The sequence below is a fragment of the Crinia signifera genome, chromosome 1, assembly GCF_055691185.1.
Source record: "Crinia signifera chromosome 1, ASM5569118v1, whole genome shotgun sequence".
Classification (NCBI taxonomy): Eukaryota; Metazoa; Chordata; class Amphibia; order Anura; family Myobatrachidae; genus Crinia; species Crinia signifera.
Genome location: NC_139217.1, coordinates 339,488,782 through 339,511,329, shown reverse-complemented (window position 1 = coordinate 339,511,329; position 22,548 = coordinate 339,488,782). Strand labels below are relative to the sequence as shown.

Genomic DNA, 22,548 nt, shown 5'->3' with positions numbered 1-22,548 from the left:
GTAGCACTGCTAACAGATCCGATTAAAACAAGTCATATCTGTTTTGTCAGAAACAGCAGGGGATTGTCAAATTCACGGCCATTTTTCGACAATCTGCGGCTGTTTTCACCAATCCTCTGACTTTTTGACACTTGACTGTCGGTACTTTGAATTCCAACAGTCGAGAGAAGGGAATACGGCCTGGGATTCCGACAGTCGGAATCCCAGACTGAATACCCCCTTGTGCCTCCACTGAATGGAACTAAGCTCTTACAGTGAAATACTTATGCTTAATGGATGATGCCAGATAGTAGTGCTCACGCTGTTCTACACTGTCTAGGAGGAGTCTCACTCACCTCCGTATGTGTTTCAGGGCAAAGTCTCTTTTCAGGTACTTTATGTTCTCCCGGACGGCGGATTTTGTACCATCCTCCTCCTGTAGGTGCTTCTCCAACCACTCTACCACCACTTGGTTATTGTCCCACAAATATGTCTGAGAGAACCAAAAGGGAAATGTTATATCAGCAGCCTTCATCGGTCTCAGAAGCCTTCACAATCACTACCCTTCGTACATTCCTCACAATGCCAAACCAAAACATTGTTGTGGTTATTTTAAACATATTACAATCAACAGCTGGAAACATCCTTTAAGCAATAAAATGGGCGGGTGGGGTCCATGAGATGCTAGTTTGCTCTAATAGAATGCCTGCAAATAAACAAACAGCACCTTTACAGCTCCTTCTGTTTCCATAAACCATCGCCGAAGCATGGACTGGATGTGGATGTCGCTAAGCTCACTATTGGCATTAAGGATCTCCTTCTTCACCACTTCTTCCAGAAGGAGGCGACGCAGCCTCCAGTACATGAAGGTCCGAGCTTCCTTCCAATCCAAAATATCCTGATGGTCAGAGGATAATGAGTAATCAAACGTTAATTCAATACTGACATCACCTATGAGGCATAAACTTGAAGCGCTTGGTTTCTTTAACCTAGATTCTCTTGTATTCACAAAATACCTACCTGCTTGCGGAATAGATCTTATCTAATAAAATGCCACAAATCACACAAACCACAGCAGTCAATACGATAAAAACTTTAGTCAGCCTATTTCTATTGAAAGATATATACTGATTGTTTTCTAAGAGTTATACAGCATGTGTACTTTCTGCAACATAATAAAAAAGTCTTTAGAGCAAACTTGATAGAAAACTAGGTACTTGTATAGTTTCACGGCGGCAGCCTAAGCTACGTTGTCTGCATAGCCCAATGGCTGCCTAGCGTAGTGTCCCTGCGGCAGCCCTGCGTAGTTAGCGTAGTCACCGTACTGTCCCCAGCAAGCCTACTGAGCGCCTCTCACACAGCGCCCGCATGATCCCCTCTGCGGGCGACGGGAAGAGGCGCTCCATCTGCTTGAGCGTCTCAGTAAGTATTGCGGCAGGGTACGGCAACCCTGCCAACAGGGTTAGGGGTTCGGTAGCGCATGTGTCTCCTGCACAAAGGGGGGGGGGGGGTGCGGCCGCAAGTGCGTCTCATGCACAATAAAGGAGGCATTTGCCAGTGCTCCATGTTACATACTGGCAAATGCCTCCATTTCAAACCCCCACTATCCAAGCCAGCCCGAAGCGTGGCGAGCACAGCGTGCACCGCGAGGGGACACGTTACACGTCCTCCCAACCTGTTCATACCCCCACTATCCACGTTGGCGTGAAGTTGATTTTATAAAGTGTGGCGAGCGTAGTGAGCCACCGAGCCTGAAGCGTGGCGAGCGCAGCAAGCCCCGCGAGGGGACGCGGATTACTATACATGTATTCCGCGTGCGCTCGCCACACTTTATAAAGTCAACTCCATGCCGACGTGGATAGTGGGGGTATGAACAGGTCGGGAGGACGCATAATGCGTGCGCCCGCCACGCTTCGGGCTGGCGTGCATAGTGGGGGTGTTTCAGGAACACATTCACACCTGTCATGTCAGACAGGTTAAAATGATCAATGGTTCCCACACAATGTAATAAGCACTGACTGACTACGCTAACTACGTAAGCTCCGGCTGGCCGCAAACGGGCGGTAACACGACGTTGATACTAACAGGGACGCCTACTTGTGTAGTTTCACGGCGGCAGCTTAAGCTACACTGTTAGCGTAGCCCAACGGCTGTGGCCACGGGAACACTACGCTGATTCTAAAAGGGGCGCTTACTACGCTGCCCGCGGGAACACTGCGCTGATTCTGACAGGGACGCTACGCTAAGTATGTAACTGCCGCCGTGAAACTACACAAGTACCGAAAACTATTTACTACATTGATAATTACAGCGAGCGAGTGGAAAAAAAAATGTATCGATAGAAATAAAAAAATGTTCATGCAGCTTTTCATTATAAACAAAATCTCAGTTCTGAATATTGCGCTAGCTGTAAACTACAGAAACAAGTAGCAAGTAGCTTGAATGCATATTATAAATGTGCAGGTCTTAACTGTGATGACTCCTTTCTCTTGCATTCTCCCGGGGGTGTCATGGAGATCTGCAAATTTCACAGCAATTTGGTGGTAGATGGGGAGAAGCTGCTCCTCTCTTGCCTTCAGCTTCTTTTCTAAATTCTTGCGCTCCAATTCCGACAGCTCTGGAGTACCTGATGGGTTGACAGCAGAGGAGACTGGGACTGTGTGGCGAGAGGGTGGTTTCTCTCTATACATGACTTACATTTGGCAGATTATGGCACAGAATGTGTGACACATCAAACGTTAACTGAACAATGTTTGTCTCCATACTTACCAAGCTGTTCTACAATCTGGGTATACACTGGATCTAGTCTCCTCATGGTCTTGATAAGGTCTTTTCTTCTAAAACGAATCTCAACTGTGCCCTCTGCTTCCAGCACGCCACCTCTGCCAAGCACAGACAATATCAGTGACGGGTGTCCCATTTGAGAGAATTAGGTGGAAAATGTCCTAACTACGTACAGATAAGAAACTCTCCCCTGCTCTGCCTCTATTTACAGATATTTCAGACAGGAGAGACAATCTAATAAAATGGACACTAGATTTATAAATTGTGAAATAATTGCATTTAGCTGTAAAAAGGAGCATACTGTAAAGCCCATTAACATCACATAGAAATACCTGACCAATAGGAGTGTAATAATAACAAGGTCCCGAGTACTGCCATTGGGATGAACATAAATGATTTACAGTGTAAGGCAATATCATACATTTAAAACCAAATAAATTGTATTTTACTCCTCGGATCTTGGTTGAGATTTAGTTTTTTTAGTTCAATAATTGTATTGAATATAAATGTTAAATAAATGTTTAACTATACTTTATTACACGTGTACTATGCATGGAACACTAACCTAAGATCTAGAAGAGAGAGAAACAATTCTCTTGGGAGATCAAGCAAAAAACAAGGTGAATGGTAAGGAAAAAGTTTTGGTTTTAATTAGCAGAGATACCACAAAGCTTCTTAATGAAGCTGTTCAATAGGATGCAGTAGGATGAAATATATGGAAAGACCTCTTCTGGTGCATTGTTAAATAAACTGTGTATATTACAAACAGAGAGTGGTATATACATTACAATCTCACATACCTCCCAACATGTCAAAATGCCTAACTAAGCGGGGGAGAAGGTATTGCCCCAGATCTGACCCAACACATGCCCCAAAATGAAGTGAGGGGGAAACAGCGTATACAGGAGGGGTCAGTTGAATACTGATCCTGCGAGTGGTGATAGCGAACAGGCAGCCCTGCGATCTGTCACAGCTCGCTACCAGCATTGAATACACCCCTATGCTGAACACAATGCATTTCCATTCAGTGTTTTATTTGTACTTACTTACTTATACACATAATAGCCTTCCATTCTAATAATATTGTGAGTACACATCAATAGCTATATACAACAATAAATCATAGAGTTTAATACACAATTGTGTACAGTAATACTTTAATATAATGTAATAAATACTTGTGTCAATTGTTTTGTCTGATAGTTGGTTGTGATTATTTAATTAAAATGGAGTGATTGATTGAATATCACAGCCATACGCTATCCTGTATTTACTTCCTGAAGTGCAGCCGCAGGACCTCTAATAGTTTTAAAGCAAGATGCTGATGCTAAAGATGGCATATCAATCTATAGTGGTATGTATACCAAGGACTGTGATTTTCCTGAAGGGACATACACATTTGAGATTTGGCTAACAACTCTGACTATGTATTTAAAATTGTATGAAAAGTTAGTCAAAATCTCACAGTGTGTACCCTGCTTGTGATACCGATGCAGGCAAGGCAACGTTGACGGTTTGTAAAGTATTTGGCCATCATTCTAGTCACCTTGCTCCCCTGCACGATCGCACAGGGGAGCAATGCTTCACGACTGTGCATGCGCTAAAACTTTATTCGCATGTGCAGCCACTTTGTGCGAGCCGCCATGGCGAATTGATTATTCACTCTTCGGTCACACACAGCAGTGCGGGCGGGGAGGGGCATGGGGCAGCATGAGAGTGTCTTAGATCTGTGAGCACTAGTGAAATAATTTCTACCCTGCACACAATCTGCGAATGGATGTTTATGCAAAACAACCATTTGCATACATGCGGGGAGATTTGCGGTGTGTGTGGCCCACCCTTCCCTACATAAATGTGAATGCATTCAGTCAATCATTGAGCAGAGCTCCCTATGAAGCTCTTCAATGGTTGGCTGAGGGGAGTCCCATTGACAGAAGTCAGTGGGAATCCCTGTCATTTACGCAGAGGAGCAGCATGTGAAAAAAAGGGGACGATCAACGTGTCAGCATAGTTAAGTATGTGTTTGCTTTACTGTTAGATGTGTTTCAGCGTTTTTATTTTAGCATTGGATTGGCTGTGGACCTACAAGTCCCAGCAGGCCCTTTAATACCCTGCATGCTGATACTTGTTTTCCAATTACCAGCATGGAGGGGATGGTTGCTGGGACTTTTAGTTCCACAGCCAAACCCAATATTAATCTCAACTTTTACACAAAATGGACTATCAATTCGGCACCCATCGCCCAGGGTGCATGGGGTAGCCCCAGGCTTTAGCCCTCGCTCATACGTGGCCTGAGGTGGGGCATTCATTAAGTGGGTCTCCACTCCCTCAGGGATCCCGGCCAGAGCTGACCAGTTTGGGGGTAATGCCACAGCTGCGAGCACTAATATAAAAGTAGCCTCTGGCTGTGGCATTATCTTATTGACAGGTGGAGCCTGGTGCTGGTTTCAAAAATAGTGGGGACCCCCACTTCGTTTGTCCCCCATATTTTTGAAACCAAGACCATGCTGCTGGTTTTAAAAAAATCGGGGAACACCACTCAATTTTATTCCCAGTTTTTTGGAACTGGCTCAAAGAGCCTGGGACTGTTATGCTTGGGAGGGGGAACCGCACGCATTTTTGTTTTTAAACATAGGGCAAAAAAATGCAAATTTCCATTTCGAAAAAAATTGTCAGTAACAACAATCAATTTCTGGTCTACCCTTAAATATTGTATCCTATTTCAAAGTGTGATTTTCAGGTAAAAGAATTGCACATCACATGTCCGATTTGATGCGATCATTTAGCTAAAAAATCACCTAAAAACAAATAATCGCACCTCATTACATTTGCCACTACATTTCATAGAACTGATGTGGCGTTTGTCTGGAGGATGTTTCGGGAGCCATATGCATATGCAAATGTAATTTAAAAAAAGGGCAAAACCTTATCCTAAAATGTACATATGTGTCCTCATACACTCAGGGCAGGTGCAAGGCACCGTAGCGCCCCAGGCAAGTCGGGGTCGGTGCGCCCCGGTGCCGGGGGGGGGGCGGGTGGTGTCAGTGCGGCAGTGGTACCTGTGATCAGGGGTGTCCGTGCGGCAGTGGTACCTGCGGTCAGGGGTGTCCGTGCGGCAGTGGTACCTGCGGCGCCGTCATGTGTATAAAGCTAGTTGCGGCCGGCGGGGTCCCTGCAGTGAATAGAAAATAACTAGCGCTATGCGCGCGGCGGTGCAGGAAGTGCTAGTTATTTTCTATTCACTGCAGGGACCCCGCCGGCCGCAGCCAGCTTTATACACATGACGGCGCCGCAGGTACCACTGCCGCACGGACACCCCTGACCGCAGGTACCACTGCCGCACGGACACCCCTGACCGCAGGTACCACTGCCGCACGGACACCCCTGACCGCTCCAGCAAGTTTTTTCCACAGCTCGCTGGGGGTGAGGGGCGAACTGCCGCCCTCCAGGTGCCGGCGCCCTAGGCAAATGCCTAGAGCTGCCTAGTGGTGGCGCCGGCCCTGAATACACTGTGCATTCAGTCATGCCAACAGCCTCTCTAGGTCCCAGATGCTAGTCTGAGCCAAGCAACTTTTTTGAAGAAAATGGGCATATTATTTGCAAAAATTATACAAATGTAATGTACAACAAATTGTTTGCAACATGTGCACAAGTGAGAAGCACATTTTGACCATCAGTCGCGGGGTAGCAGGTACTTTTAACCCAGGTATAAAGGAGGGACCTGCTACCCTCCTCCCCCATTGCAGTGAGCTGGGCAGCTGGAGAGAGAGGACAGGCTGCCACTGCACAGTGCTGAGTGCACATGCAGCTCAGTGCTGAACTGAGAGGAGAGGAAAGTGCAGAAGCAGCCTGTCCTCTTTCTTTCTGAGCAGGCACCCTCGGCCCCTGTTCAGTTTTTATTTTTATTATACAGGGGCCCGGCAGTGCTGTCGGGTCCCCTGTTAAACATATATGAGGATCACTATGAATACCAGAGGTGGAAAGAAATAAGTGTGATATACCTGCTGTCCTTGTCTGCATAGAGCTCCATGTAGAGAGGGTTTATTGTAGGATCAATAACAACCCATGATCCTCCTCTTAGCTCCGCATGTGGTGGGATGTAAACCAAAACAGGCTGCTTGAACTCTCTGAGGCTGTCCACTATGTATGCCCCAAACTTCAGCACTTGATCATACATGTCTGTAAAAGACAATGAGGGCTCAACATATACAGTATGTACACAAAATGTCTCTAGTAATAGACAATACCACATAATAACAATATTAGTCAGTGCCCTTCTGACTAAGTCAAATAAAATGATGAAAAAGGTGACAAATAAACATGAACCACTGAATTCAATAAACCCAGACACAAAACCGATGTCCACAGCAGGGCATAGTAAAGATGATTTGCCACAAAAGTTTATATACTTTACTCATCGCGTGGCGATCCTTGATGACGCCTGGGGGCGCTGATTGACGGGAGAATGGAGCGGCGCTTCTGATGGTGTCATCAGCGGCGCAGTATGAACGTAGACGAAGGGAGAAGTCGCCCACAACGGAGGTCTCAGGTGAGTGTAATCAACACGGTTGTTTTGTGTTTGGGGCAGGATTTCCTAAGAGCATTGTGCATTTCATTTGATCCCCGAGGATGGGTGACAGGGCCCGAAACATGTCAGATTGAATAAAAAGTTTATAATCCGTGAGTGCTGCCTGATTGCTATCTACCTACAAAGGGCTGGATAAGCCCATACTGGAAGGCACCGGGTCAATTGTTTTATTTCAACCAGGGAGTGCCTGAAATTTGGGCCGGCACTCCGCTTGAAGAAATCAACCGTCCCGGTGCCTTCACAAAGTGATAAATACAAGTCTCCCAAAGGAACGGCACTCGGTTTAAAATAACACACACTGCATCACCGTTTAAGCAACGTTTCCTTCTATTGGATTTTCTGACGAAAATCCAATACAATGGAAACGTTTCTTAAATGGTGATGCAGTGTGTGTTATTTTAAACCAAGTGCCGCACCTTTGGGAGATTATATATATATATATATATATATATATATATATATATATATATAGTGGGACGAATCCCAATAAGGGCACTCACCAGGATATCACGTAATGACAGCTTCTTTATTGGTAATCCATTACCAGAACTGCTTATATGTAGGTCTACGTTTTGGCCACTAGAGGGCCTTTCTCAAGACACCACAACATTGACATCCACACAGCTCAGAGGTCAGGACCATCCTGACCTCTGAGCTGTGTGGATGTCAATGTAGAAGCTGTCATTACATGATATCCTGGTGAGTGCCCTTATTGGGATTCGTCCCACTCTATGGGCCTTATTCTGGTCGATGCGTACTTTCGCGCACTCTTTCGGATGGCGTTTTTTAGCCGTCTGCGCATGCGTGGGCAACGCTATGCGCATGTGCCACGCATGGTCTCCATACTTGTTCGCACTAATACCGTACAGAAATGTGCACCGCATTCACTATGGAGATATGGGCGTATTATAGGCGTCATTCGGAACTACACAGGGGCGTAGTTTCAAAGTGGGCTAAACTGGGCGTAAACATGGGCGTACACGAGGGAGTGCACTCATTCTGGTAGGCGTGCATTCGGACAGCACACCGAATGCACACAAACCAAAAGGCAAGAAATATGCGGTGTCCATAAGCAAGTATTTCTTTGCGGACACCACTCGGTCATGCGCTAGGCATTCGGAACGCCCAATCAGTACGGGCGCACCGCAACCAATGTCAGCTGAACACAATACAATCCACTCCTTTACTCATTACTCATTAATTACACTCTTCTCATTGCTTCAATTGGAACCATTGCAGCTTAAATGGACCATTACTAAACACACAAATATATGCTGCAGTTTTGACACACATTTACACTGCAACCAATGGACAGAACTTACTATCACTAATATAAATATACATGTCACTTCTACATTTATTAATAAAACCACACATTTGGGGATAAAAATATAAATTTATTACAATAACGTCAAACAGAAAATGGAAAAAGCATGTTTTTGGACACATGCAACAAATTAAGGGTACCATACCAGGAATGTAGAAAAAAAATGTGTTTAAGTATGTATTAGGATTTAATTGATTCCAATAGCAAACAAACACTTTTTAATGAGGTAACCTAATTGCATAAGTGTGTCATGTGACCGATTTCGGAGTTCAGATAAGAGTGGTGATTTTTGCGAAAATACACCGCATCCGTGCGTACGGCCAGGGTCCCATCCGTTCTGACGCGGTAAGACCGTGCAAACGCTGTAAAACCGTGCAGAATATGTGTGTGTCCACCGCACACGCAAGGTTTGGATGTCGTCCGTAAACACGCCTTGTTCTTCTAGTGTGAGTCTGTCCGTATGCGGAGGTCCGGTGGGCGTTTATTCGTACGATGTCCGCACAGCGTGGCGTACGGACCGCTCCGAAAGATTTCGGAAATGTATGCACCAACCAGAATAACCTCCCATATATCATTGGGACACATTGTGTTACTTTAAAGGAGCACCCCCTCAATGTCCAAAGCTGGCCGTGAGTGCATAATCTACAAAAGATTTATATATATATATATATATATATATATATATATATATATAGATGCTTGCAGGCCCGGCACTCTCAGTCCTTATTGCAGCTACCGCGGTGCCCTCCAGGAATAATGCAGATAGGTAAGTACCGGCTGGTACTATCGGGCGGCACTCCAACGGATTTAACTATGGCAGTAAAGTACAGACTCACTCCTGCACGTCTAACGTTTCGGTTTATTCAACCTTTTTCAAAGACGTCTTTGAAAAAGGTTGAATAAACCGAAACGTTAGACGTGCAGGAGTGAGTCTGTACTTTACTGCCATAGTTAAATCCGTTGGAGTGCCGCCCGATAGTACCAGCCGGTACTTACCTATCTATATATATATATATATATATATATATGGAAAAAATGGGGGGTTTTCAGGGTGCGTTAAAACCTTATATGATTGAACTGTACAATTCAAATAACAGTAAAAAACAATTTATTAAAAAGTTGCTCAAAGGAGCATAGCAGTATGTATGTAAGGTCCAATTACAATTGCAGTGAACCGATAGTGTTACAACAAATGGTACTCTTTACCTAGAACGGCGCCCGCGATTAGCATCGCGGGCGTCGGGGGTAAAAAATCGCGGGTACATAAAAAACGGGTGCGACGCGATGCCCGCGATTTTCCCATAGGGATCAATGTTAAAAGTCAGATTGGACGCGATTTTAGTGTTAAATGCCTCAATGCCCGCGATTTTTACATAGGAAACAATGTTAAATGGGCCACAGAGCCCTAATAGTCCCCCTGAAGTCTTCAATGGCCCCCACAATTTTTAACGCCACCCCACGATCAACGTGAACCCGAAGTGTGGCGAGCGCAGCGAGCCCGCGAGGGGCGGCGGTACGCGTCCTCCGACCTTTTCATACCCCCACTATCCACGTCGGCGTGGAGTTGAGAATAGAATAGTGTGGCGAGCGCAGCGAGCCACCGAGCCCGAAGCGTGGCGAGCGCAGCGTGCCCCGCGAGGGGACGCGGATACCTTCACAGTTATACGCGTCCCCTCGCGGGCTTCACAGGTGTCCGTGGCGACGCGGACACCTGTGAAGCCCGCGAGGGGACGCGTTTACCTGTGAAGGTATCCGCGTCCGCTCGCCACGCTTCGGGCGCGGTGGCTCGCTGCGCTCGCCACACTATTCTATTCTCAACTCCACGCCGACGTGGATAGTGGGGGTATGAAAAGGTCGGAGGACGCGTACCGCCGCCGCTCGCCACGCTTCGGGTTGACGTTGATCGTGGGGTGCCGTTGAAAATTGTGGGGGCCATTTCAGACTTCAGGGGGACTATTAGGGCTCTGTGGCCCATTTAACATTGTTTCCTATGGAAAAATCGCGGGCATTGAGGCATTGAACACTAAAATCGCGTCCAATCTCACTTTTAACATTGGTCCCTATGGGAAATCGCGGGCATCGCATCGCACCCGTTTTTTAGTGCATTCGATGGTCGCCGTTCTAGGTAAAGAGTACCCAACAAATTGTACAATTAAACAGTAGACGGATGTCCATAAACGCCAGTTTAGCCCAACGCGTTTCGTCGTACACACGACTTCCTCAGGGGCATGGTACAATACGATGGTCACACGATAGTAGTCGAACACTAGGAGTCTCCTAGGTGGCACAATTTTATGGCTGTGGAAACTCGATAGGTTTACAGAAATGAACGTGATGTCCACCAGCCGTGATAAATATAAATATAGAAATAGATTTCTTGGCGTGCAAAAGGTATTTTGTCTTCCAGTCAATAGAGAGTGTACTGCTAGGCTCCACAAAAGTGGAGAAAAGTGCCATTCCCCATATATATATATATATATATATATATATATATATATATATATATATATATATATATATATATATATATATATTATGCACAGTAGTCGTCATGTGCTTTTGGTATCTGGTACTGTCCTGCCATAGATATAGTATATACTTTTCTCAATCTATATACACTGTTGTACCTTTGCTATGTCACGCTGTTCTGCTGTGTATCTGGGTTTATCATCTTGGCACCTTCCAGCTTATTTATACCGTCTTTCCCCACAATTTCTGCTTAGCCCGAGGAAAACTGGCATGGACCAGTTAAAACAGCGGTCAGGTATCTGCCCTTTCTGTAATTTGTTTGATGTTTGAATAAAGTCTTCACCTTACTGAAAGTGAGTGCTGGCCCTACACTTTTTCTTGTTGAAGGAGAAGGTCAGCATTACCATTACCTGCCATTAAAACTCAAAACCGGCATCCTAACTACTGCCAGGAAACTGGTTCTGAAATCCCAACATCATATACCGGTGCAAAAATCCTGACTGCCGGGATTCTAAACAGCGAGTAACAAAGGCGAGTTAACTAGTAGGGGGACTTCGAGTTAGGCTGCAAGGGGAGAATAAGGGTTAGGCTGTAAGGAGGGAGGGTTAGGCACATAAAAGTGGGGGTTCGGTTTTTGGTGGCTGGGGCAGGACTTAGGGTTAGGCACTAGCAGATGAAGATTAGGGTAAGGCTGTGTGTGTGGGGGGGAGGGGGGGGTTAGGCTGCTAGATGAGGGGGGAGGGGGTGTTAGGGGGGGGGGCGGGGAGGGTCAGTATACTTACCTGACCACTGTCTGGATTCCATCCTTTGGGATGCCGGTGTTGGTTCTCTGAACTCCGGCATCTGAACAGCCAGGCATCCGTATGTATACCATATATAGGTGCCCCTTGTGTTGTTGCTGCAATGCATACAACTTGTGGCATAGCGGGGCATGAGCGTACAATGGTACTACTTTGCCATTCAATGCAATGGGAGCCGGTGTGCGCATCCCTATTGAGTTCAATAGGATCAGGCAGTAAGAACACACAGGGCATGCTGTGATGCCTACACATTGCAATCCCGCTACAGTAAGATGCTATATGTAACAAAACTGTAGCAGTACACACCTCTAGTGACAGGGTGATTTGCCACAGGCCGTTATGGGAACACACCTAAAGATTTATCTGTCCAATCTGTCTGGTGGGAAAATCTGGTAATGCATATGGAGCAAATCAAAATCCAACATCACAAACACTGAAAAACAGACAATCATCTTTCAGACAACTTGGTTAAATCCATTTGACTTTACACATTTATATGAACAATCGTTTTTGCTTGGGAGCAAATAGTTTATTGTCATTTACTCCCATGCGTTTCCAGATTGTTGATTCCACTATTGGACAGACAGATCTTTTAGTGTGTACCTAGGCTTTGTCTGAGAATCTGCAGATCTGTTCCGCTTACAGACTTTTCCCTGCACGTGAAAACAAAGGGTTTGCTCAAATACAAGCCTTGTGTGCACACTGCCCTTGGAGAGAAATTAGTTGCCGTAAATTTGTTCAAGTGTTTCTTTAAACCTCGGAAAGTGTAGAATAGCTAAAGGGAAAAAAGCATTTTTTTTTCCATTGGAAGACTAAGGATACCCCTTTCACATCGCAACTAATTACCGGGTTCAAGCTGTTTTGACCGGTAATTAGTGCGATGTGAAGGGGGTTACCGTGTCCCTTAAAAAGATAGCAACACGGCAATACGAATAAAACAGCAGAGTTCTTACCGGTCCGTTGCCGTGTTTCTTGGCGGTGTGAAAGGGTTAAACGGGTTGACCGACCCATTCACACTACGGAGAAGGCAGCGCCAGCTGTAAGTGCTGCCTCCTCCCCCGCCCCCGGATGATGTCAGCGAACCGGCATTATTGCGGTTTGCTGTGGGGATGTGAACATCCCAAAATGAAGGTTTGTGCCGGGACTGACCCGTTTCAAAGTCCCGGTTTGAACCATTCATTTTGTGGTTTGAAAGCAGCATAAGTCTGTTTCTCTGGCTCCTTAAAGCATTTAAACAGACTGTTCTGCATTATTGTTGGTAGTTACAGCAGTGCCAAATCAATAAGACTGTGTTAAGAATACTCATGAAAACAACATTTCTTTTGAAGATCGAGGTGCGTGGCGTCATTCCCTAGTAAACGTGCTGGCAACATAGGACTTTGGACCCTCTACGAAGGGGCAAGGGTCGTTGGACTTACCTCCACCTCACCACTAGTTCCCAGGCTGTCAAAATGACAGAACAACATTATCAACAAGTAGTATCAACTTGAATTTCTACGCCAGGGCACCATCTAGTGGCAGCCGATGCACAAAACACTTGCTTCCCCCCCCCCCCAGAGGTGAGGAACAACATAAGCCTTTTATTATATAGGATATAATATCATTGGTTACAGAGTGTAAGACTTACCCTTCATACCCCCAGAGAATCCCCTCCAATTTGCAAAGATGATTAAAGGCAGCCGTTCACGGCCAAAGTCTTTTATTGCCTGGGCAGTTTTAAATGATGAATCTGGGAACCAAACCTGACCAGCCTGCTGGATTATCTGAAACACATCACCACACATATATTACAATCAAATGTTTAACTATTTTAGCTTTTTACTAATTATTACATTTTATCCAAAGATATTGTCTAAGATTGTGTCATTTGCACAAATGATGCCCCCAGCTATTTGCATAGCATTTTGTGCACAATGTAACGATAAAAACCTGCCAATGATAGAGTGTGTCACATATTGCACTCTGACTCTGTAATGGGCAGTAAATGGCAAACCTTCCAAACTGTATTATATAACACAGAACACATTTTAGCAGACTGCCCTGCTGTGCTGACTTTCAGAATAGTAATCCCTGTCAATGTGACTGACTGGCAAGTATATTTACCTATAATTATAGCTGTCCTGTCATGAATCCAGCATACACAATGGCCTAACCACTACACAGCAGAGTAAAGTGTTCTAGAATCAGAGTTTCTAGAAAAGTGGTGCTGTATTGATGGTGGCTCCACTACTGAGGATGTCAACTGAGGGTGCCAACTTACCCAGAGATGAGGCACCACCCCCCTCCAGGGCCGTCTTAACAGCAGTGTAAGACTAAGCAGTGTAGGCCCCTGGGCAAAGCAATACATTGGACCCCTACACACCTATTCATGGGAATAAAAATGTAAAAGACAGAGCCACAGTGATGTATTCATAATGGGTGCAGGGTATGCTGTGCACAGGGGTCCCTTAGTCCACATGCTGTACCCATTTTTAACATACTTACCCCTCTAAAGTCCCACAATTACATGATTATGGCAGCAGTGCTGTGGAAATCCTGGAAAAAATGGCTGCTGTGTCATTTTTCCATAGATCTGTGCATGCACATTAGAGTCTAAGCCCTCTAGAGCTCAGACTTTGTAGCGCTGCTGCCGGCAGAGAGGAAAGGCCTGGAGGGTGCACATGGGCCTCCTCCTCTCCCTACAAAGCACCTGCAGAACCGGAACTAAATATTTTGATGTCCCATGCCAGAACGCACTATGGTGTCCCTCCCTCCACAACTGGAATATGGACAAGAGTGTGGTCTCACTGGGAAGGGGCATAGTCACACAATAGTACCCCCAATTCAAATTATACCGCTGTAAGACAACCTATAAACAGTCAGTCCAGCTGGGAAGGAATGGAAAGGTTTATCAGCCACAGGCACTTTGAATGCTGGGGCCCCTGGGCATCTGGCCACTGAGCCCAATGGAAGAGTTGGCCCTGCCCCTCTCCCCCTGCCTCACAAGAGGTTGCTGCTCCTTACATACACACACACACACACTTCTTGGGAGCATTACCCAATCACATATGTGTATTAAGCTACAGTCATTTCAAATGATTGGACAATGTATACTAAATAGTTTTGAAGTAAGGGAAAGAAACCTTAGCTTCAGACTCCGGATTGGCTGGATCAGCTGGCACTACCATCTCTGAACTTCGGGTCTCAACAGCGATAACTCCCACAGGTATTCCGCCTAATCTAAAAACAGATTATAGAATATAAAGTGCAAGTGCAAATTCTACTTTGTGATGCCAATAATTTTTGATTAACAGTTTTATAAAAATGAAGGCATTGAACATACTAGAATATGGTCTTATGGATACAATGCAGTAAAAATCAGATGTACATTTTATTATGGTGAGTCTTAGGGAAGCACAAAGGGAAAAGTACCTAGGTGACATGAATTCCTCTTGTTTTATTTTAAGCGATCATGGTTTATTTTATAGGCAGAAACTGCAGGTGCTCTTACCTTGCCCTTCCAACCACAACAGTCTGCGCCCAGCGCTGCATTATCTCCATGAAGCTTCCATGATCAAAGAACCCAGTCTGCCATGTCCCTTTGATGGCTACAGAAAATATATTGTACTTCTTATTAACAGAAGAAATTCTGAAAATGCATTAGAGGAATAAGAGCACATTGAGAGGACTTACTGGGATGAGTTCTTCCAGCAAGCATCCAACGAGGATCATATGGAGCCTTTGTTGGCATAAATTCAATCTGACGGTCAATTGGATCAACGGAAGTTATAACAGGAACTGGACTGTATTTATCCTTGGTAGACAAGTAGAACATACCACATTACTAAATTATAGTTCTTGCACTTCAAATGAATGATAAAAAAGCAATTCATTTTTGGGGTTGAATCACAAGTTGGATCAATTTTGCTCAAGGACAAGGTACACAGATACTTTCAGTAGATGCAATGTCTGTTACAGGGAAGGTTCATTTAATTGATTTGCTTACTGCTGTGGCAAAACATCTACAGTTAGATGGGATGAAGGATATGTTGACTGGCTTTCTATTTGGCTTATTTGTTTGCTTTTTAATCTAATATAGATAACCATTTATCTATATTACACAACATCTTACTTGAAAAAACACGTTCAAGAGTGCAGATTTGGTTGTCATGTAAAAAGCATCTACGCAGGATAATATGGTGTGAAGGGTGCCCATACACGGTGCGATGATCGCACCCGTTATGGGCTGGAACGCTTCGCAACACATGCGTTTTGCATGCGATTTGCGTGCGATGCGATAAGAAGGCAGTACAAAAAGTATGTGCAGCAAATACTTTTTGTACTGTGCGATGCAATGCCCGCATCGCATCGCACGGTGCAAACGCACCGTGTATGGGCACCTTAAGTGACATAAAACCCAGAAACACCACTGGCACTTGATATAGCAACTCTATGTGTATTGCGTCATGTTACAAATATTCTCTCTCTACTCCGAATGTCAAGAGATCTTCTCTTTATTTAAAACAAATATCTGCTGTAAATGACATACTAAAGGGGCCCACACATGGAGAGATGAGCGCTCTAGGCGATGCTAGATCAGTCAGTACACAGTGCTGCACAGCGATTTGCCGCTGTGCGATCTGTCAGTGCCAGTGTTCTCTGTGAGACACTGGACCTGACCCCGGCGACTAACTAGATTTATCCAGAGTGCTGGATATTAATTGCCAGGCCACAGCAATGCATTGCTATGCCCCTACACACGGAGTGATGTAGGGGCATTTTCTAAGCGATCTAGTGAGTTGGCTTAGAAAATACCCGGGGATCGCTACGTGTAGGCCCCATAAGCACAGCAACACTTAAAGTTTCTTACCTTTGGCATGTAAGAGAGCCACTGAATAATAGTATACACTCCCTCAAAATCATCAGGCACCATAGTGTGAGACACTCCGTTATTACACATAATTTGTACTCCTCCAAGCTGGTTATTAGAGGTGTACACTTCCCGACCCAGGACCTAAAACAAAAGAAGGTTTTCTTATAAAGATATTTGGTTTCAACTTTAATGTTCCTTCAGTTATAATTTGGCTACTAAAGGTTTTCAAAGACCACCCTAGGCCTACAGTACTAAAAGGCATATTATATCAATAGTTCCAGATACAAAAGAACTCAGCACAGTGTTTGGACAAGAGACTACTGGGGTTGTGGCGCTGATGAACAACTGGTCTCCAAGTGCATAATAAGCACAGAAATGTAACGGACCTTGTTCAGGGCACTGGCACCAGTCAGGATTATATGGGAATTCTCCACTTGGATAACACGTTGGCCGAGTCTCACCAGGTAGGCTCCTATCCCAATTGCACGGCAAGTTACCTGAAAGGAAACAAAGAATGGAATCTCTGTCTATGATTATCAGGACACAGCAAAAGGTAAATGTGAAAAAGGAGACATACCATGCTAATGGTAATAATCTCGTCATATGCCAGAGATGACTCTCCTGCTATTGTCCCTGATCCTCTCAGATTCTCCACTCCAATTCCTTCCTCCTTTCCTATTATGTCAGTCAGCATGTACCTGTGAAGAAGAACCATGTATACACTTTACTAGTAGAAGAGTTGATCGCAACAAGTAAGAAACCAGAACATTGATGGCAGCCAATTCTTGCAGCTGTAAATCCCATCAGTTTTAACCTTTCATTTCAAAATTGACAGCAAATGGAAGGTCAAAACCTACAACCCCTCCCCCCACATACATATAAACATACACACAAACACACAGCACCCTTTGTGAACAGAAGCACTATTACACTGCTAGGCTTTCATACTGATTTGTGCAGTATGAGGCCCCCAACCAGTAACCAGCACTGGGCCTCAGCATTGGTTGGTACTGGAAAATAGGGGAAGAACACATATACATTTCATAATACTCAGCATTAGGCTGGACTACACATGGGGAGCTGACGATGGGGAACACACATTGTGGGTTTCTCCTGCCATAATGACAACCAGCCCCAAACTGGTCAGCCCAGACCTGCAATTCCAAATATAAGGAATCGACGGGCCTAGGCTATATAGAATAGAAATATTAGAGGGTACCTGTGTCATAACTGCAGCAATGATTTATGATGACACATCTGTACTTTAGTTTACAAGGTTTATTCGCTTTGGTATCTTTATGTAAATATCTACTCATTTGAAAAGAAAAACATGGGACTCCTTTTACGTCACTTAATGACAATTGCATTTACATGAATGCCTTTACCTCGATTCACCTTCATCTTCAACATGCTCACAATGCACAGAATTCATAGAGCTAATCCGTGTATAGTCCTGAGGGGTCAGGTACAAATACTTGAAACCCTGCAGAGAGACAAAGAGACCGTTATTTCAGGGTCATTGTTTTACTTAGGGCATTGGGTCAAATACACACTAAGGGTGTATTCAATCCCCGCTGCTATTTCCGACGGGGGAAATAGCGGTGGGAGCCTATTCACTGCTGTCTTGATCGACAGCATTGAAGAGGCAGATCGACAGAACGGGCCCAACTTTAAAAGCTGTCGGGCCCGTTTTGCCGAGAATGGGCGTGAATTGTCGCGGCTGGATCACGACAACCCACTGCCGTTTATGCACCCCTTTTTTGCCGATTGGCAGATGGGACATTGAATAGTTCTTAAAGCTCAAAGATCATAACCTATTTTTTTATATATATGCCACCTCCATCTCTCATATTCACCTTGTAAGGATCAGAAGGATCATTCCATGCCACCTGAAACATATGTCGGAGCTCCTCTGCCAGTCCTATCCGAGCTCCACTGTTAGCTGCAATATAAATTCGTGGGATGCCTTCCTTCCTAGCCAGCTCTGAAACCAGCAGAAAAAGCAAATCTTCCTCTGGCCCAAAAGAGCCGATCTTGTAGGTGATGTCATTGCAGATTACAATAATGTCTCGCCCTTTTGGGTACTCTGGAGTTTTAAGCTTCATCTTGAAAGCCACCATTCCTACCTAATACGCGATAAAAAATCACAGAGTGAAAACGTATAACAAAATCAGCACAAAACTTTTACATTGTTTTATTTTAACCGTTTATTATACCAAGTTAAAAATGAAATTACAAAAAACTATATTTTGATAACTAAAAAAGAAAGGAAAAAAATACAGTTAAAAGCAGTTTCTGAGGCTGGCTGAACTTGGAGTCGAAATTCATATGTATAATTCAAGGCATTATTATTTATTACCATTTATTTACTTAAAACATATTCTGCAGCGTTTTACAAAGAACATTTGGCAAGAGAGGGGGGCACAGGTCACCCTGAAGAAGGTGCAGTTTTAAGAGTTAATGGATCTTAAAACTGTGGATAGTTTACTATACAGTCTTAGGAAGACTGCTATATAGGGTGATGGTTAAAGTATACAAGAGGTTTATGAGAGAGCCTGATGGATAATATGGAGAGTGTAATGCATAGAAACAAAATGAAAGAAAGTCAGGGCCTGTGAAGGTATTGGGGTATCCTGACTTGAAATCTTGTACAGACCCTCAGCTTTCCAGGACTGGGATTCATTTAGTTAGCTATGGGGCTATTATTACAACAAGAAAAAGATCTGCACAGATTTATTCAGAGTACAGCACATCTTCATATATCTGAGATAATGTGTTACATTATTTTTCACATGTGATGTCTGTTCAATTAAACAAGTTACCTCATTTCCACCAGGCAACCTGTTCAGCTGAACCAACTGACCCTGGCTATCAAGGACCAGCTCTGTGTAAGTAAGGATATCCATGGTGTTAGGTTCTCCTGAACCCCACCGTTTATACAGAGCCTGCAAAAGGACAACATATAATATAATAATTTATATACAGCTAGTTTCAAAATAAAACAAAGAATAGCACACATGGTATGGAGAACTCCAATCATCAATACATTAATTAACAGACTATTTAGAGATTTATGTATAACATCTATAATGACAATACAGTCACATCACCAACATATCCACTTTTATGTACCCGCACTTTAATAAATATACCCCTTACAGTGCTTAAACCAATTTATCACAAAGCATATAACGGCAAAGTAACAAATCTATGACAATGCACCCAAATATAACTATCTGCCTTACCTGTCTGAACATTTCAGGGAAGTCATACACATAGGTGGTTCCTAGGGACTGAGCCTGGAACCTCTTAGACTGCAACAGATCCTTGGTAACATAGGGTGTATTGATCAGCATTCCGTGCATATGTCCGTGCTTATCACCATATGAATTAAACAGAATCTGTTAGGGGCAAAAATGTTGTGACTTGAAACAATTAAAGTAAAATGAAGATACAACTATATCAGTGCAGACTTTTGGTTTCAATACTGTAAACATTTTGCCACCTGCAGGTAACGGAAGGTACAGTACACCAAACCAGTATAGAGTATATCAAACGAAATAAACAAACAGGCTCTAAAGACATCATGATAGAAACATAGAAACATAGATGATTAACTCCTTCTGTAGTAAAATCAATATACATTGTTTGTCAGTGGTATTCAACGTGAGCCCCCCACAGCTGCTGTGGAGCAACAGATACCATCATGACCTGCCACAGTTTTAGCTTGCTCTGATAGCAAAACTGTGGCAGCTCATGCTGATATGTGTAGTTCCACGGCCGGTGGAACTACACATACCAGCAATACCAAATGTGCAATACCCATTGTATGTTATAAATAATAATAATCATCCTGTTAACTACACATGTGTTATGTATTACATATATGTAGGAACCCCCTTCTACTGGGGTATGTGTATTTTGGAGAACTGACTGGTATGATTTGATCACTGTTCATTCCTGGGTCTTCTCCCAGACATTGTATGCCCACAGCAGAGAGGCAGGTGGTTCCCCAAACTCAACTCAATAAATATCACAATAAATATAAAAAAAAATTACATTTATTTATCAGGAACCCTTCTACTGTTTATGTGGTTTTTAAGCATAAAACCACAGTAATAACACAGCACACACTTAACACAATAGGATATACATCACATAAATATGCAAGAATAGCTACAATCTAAAAGCTTACCCTAACTTTGTCACTAGGTAAATGTAATGAAAGGTGGGGGTTGTGCTTACTGGGGGGTGACATGGGGGAGGGGGGCTGTGTATAATGAAGTGCATACAGGGGGTGACATGGGGGAGGGGAGCAGTGTGTCCTGGGGAGGTAACAAGGTGGGAGGGGGCTGCTGTGTATAATGCAGTGTGTTCTGGGGGGGGGGGGGTGTAACATAGGGGAGGGGGGCTGTGTATAATGAAATGTGTCCTGGGGGGTGGCATGGAGGAGGGGGCCTGTGTATAATGAAGTGTTTACTGGGGGTGACATGGGAGAGCAGTGTGTCCTGGGGGGGGGGGGGGGGGGGGGTAATATGGGGGGAGGGGGGCTGTGTATAATGCAGTGTGTCCTGGGGGAGTAACATGGGGAAGGGGGGCTGTGTATAATGCAGTGTGTTCTGGGGGGTTAACATGAGGGAGGGGGGCTGTGTATAATGCAGTGTGTCCTGGGGGGTGACATGGGGAGAGAGGCTGTGCATAATGAAGTGCGTCCTGGGGGTGACATGGGGGAGGGGAGCAGTGTGTCCTGGGGAGGTAACATGGGGGGAGGGGGCTGCTGTGTATAATGCAGTGTATCCTGGGGGGGGGGGGGGGGGGTGTAACATGTGGGATGGGGGCTGTGTATAATGAAATGTGTCCTGGGGGAGGGGGCCTGTGTATAATGAAGTGTTTACTGGGGGTAACATGGGGGAGGGGCCTGTGTATAATGCAGTGTGCAGTATGTGCTGGGAGGTGACATGGGGGAGAGGGTTTGTATATGATAGTGGAAATGGGGGGGGGGGGACTGCCCTATGGACCTACTTGGATGGAAGTTTGCAGCTCGGTATAGGGGTACACTACAATAGCTCACTAGCTCAGTAGTGTACTGATGACACATGTGTGGGTGGGGGGGGGGAGGGGGGGGGGGTGCCACAAACTTTTTGGCAGGGGGGAGCAACATTTATAGTTACGTCACTGAGTTACCACCTTGAGGGTGACCCTTAAACAACCGTCAATAGTAGGCTATGTGTTTACTCTTTTGTATATATAAACAATTTGCTTTATAGCTTCAAAGTTATTTTAGCTAGATAACCCATAAAAACTTAAATACCACCTCTTAGTCTATGCACATGGCCATATACAGTACGTTGGTGCACTCCCAGTTACTTTTGTAATGTTTTCCAGAAATAACATCCAGTTTACTCAAGAACACTTTCTGAGGGATGGTGACCATTTACTTATAGAAATCCAAGCACACTGACTGTCTGTACTCCCTGGTGTAGTTTCTGGTAAATAGATATCTATTCAACTTTAAATAAAGGGATTTTTTTAAGAACTTACCATTCGAATCCCTTTCTCTGATATGGTCCTGGTGACACAGCTCACATTGGGATGTAGGAGGGTCCGCAGGAGCCAGGCACCTATCCTAAAGCTTTTCAGAGGGGTAGGCTCCTCCCCCTGCATCCCAGACTCTTCAGTTCAACTTGTAAAGCCACTGGAATACATTAACTCAGTACAAACGCCTGAACATATTATATGCACAACTTCA

General features: G+C 44.5%; 1 protein-coding gene across 8 annotated transcripts in view; it reads right to left on the bottom strand.

Moving 5' to 3' along the window:
- Nucleotides 1-22,548, bottom strand: part of ACACB (acetyl-CoA carboxylase beta) — a 136,474-nt gene that overhangs the window by 1,611 nt on the left and 112,315 nt on the right. For 6 of the 8 annotated variants that reach the window (XM_083146030.1, XM_083146023.1, XM_083146044.1 and 3 more), the window contains 16 exons: nt 20,045-20,200; nt 19,622-19,744; nt 18,656-18,925; nt 18,185-18,282; nt 17,377-17,497; nt 17,186-17,296; nt 16,797-16,940; nt 15,620-15,740; nt 15,438-15,534; nt 15,070-15,166; nt 13,575-13,710; nt 6,765-6,942; nt 2,749-2,861; nt 2,451-2,635; nt 707-877; nt 336-472 (listed from right to left, as the gene is read on the bottom strand). In XM_083146030.1, coding sequence (XP_083002156.1) covers nt 336-472; nt 707-877; nt 2,451-2,635; nt 2,749-2,861; nt 6,765-6,942; nt 13,575-13,710; nt 15,070-15,166; nt 15,438-15,534; nt 15,620-15,740; nt 16,797-16,940; nt 17,186-17,296; nt 17,377-17,497; nt 18,185-18,282; nt 18,656-18,925; nt 19,622-19,744; nt 20,045-20,200 — 2,258 coding nt within the window. The remainder of the gene's footprint in view (nt 1-335; nt 473-706; nt 878-2,450; nt 2,636-2,748; nt 2,862-6,764; nt 6,943-13,574; nt 13,711-15,069; nt 15,167-15,437; nt 15,535-15,619; nt 15,741-16,796; nt 16,941-17,185; nt 17,297-17,376; nt 17,498-18,184; nt 18,283-18,655; nt 18,926-19,621; nt 19,745-20,044; nt 20,201-22,548) is intronic. The other 2 variants (XM_083146053.1, XM_083146062.1) reach the window with 1 other exon arrangement.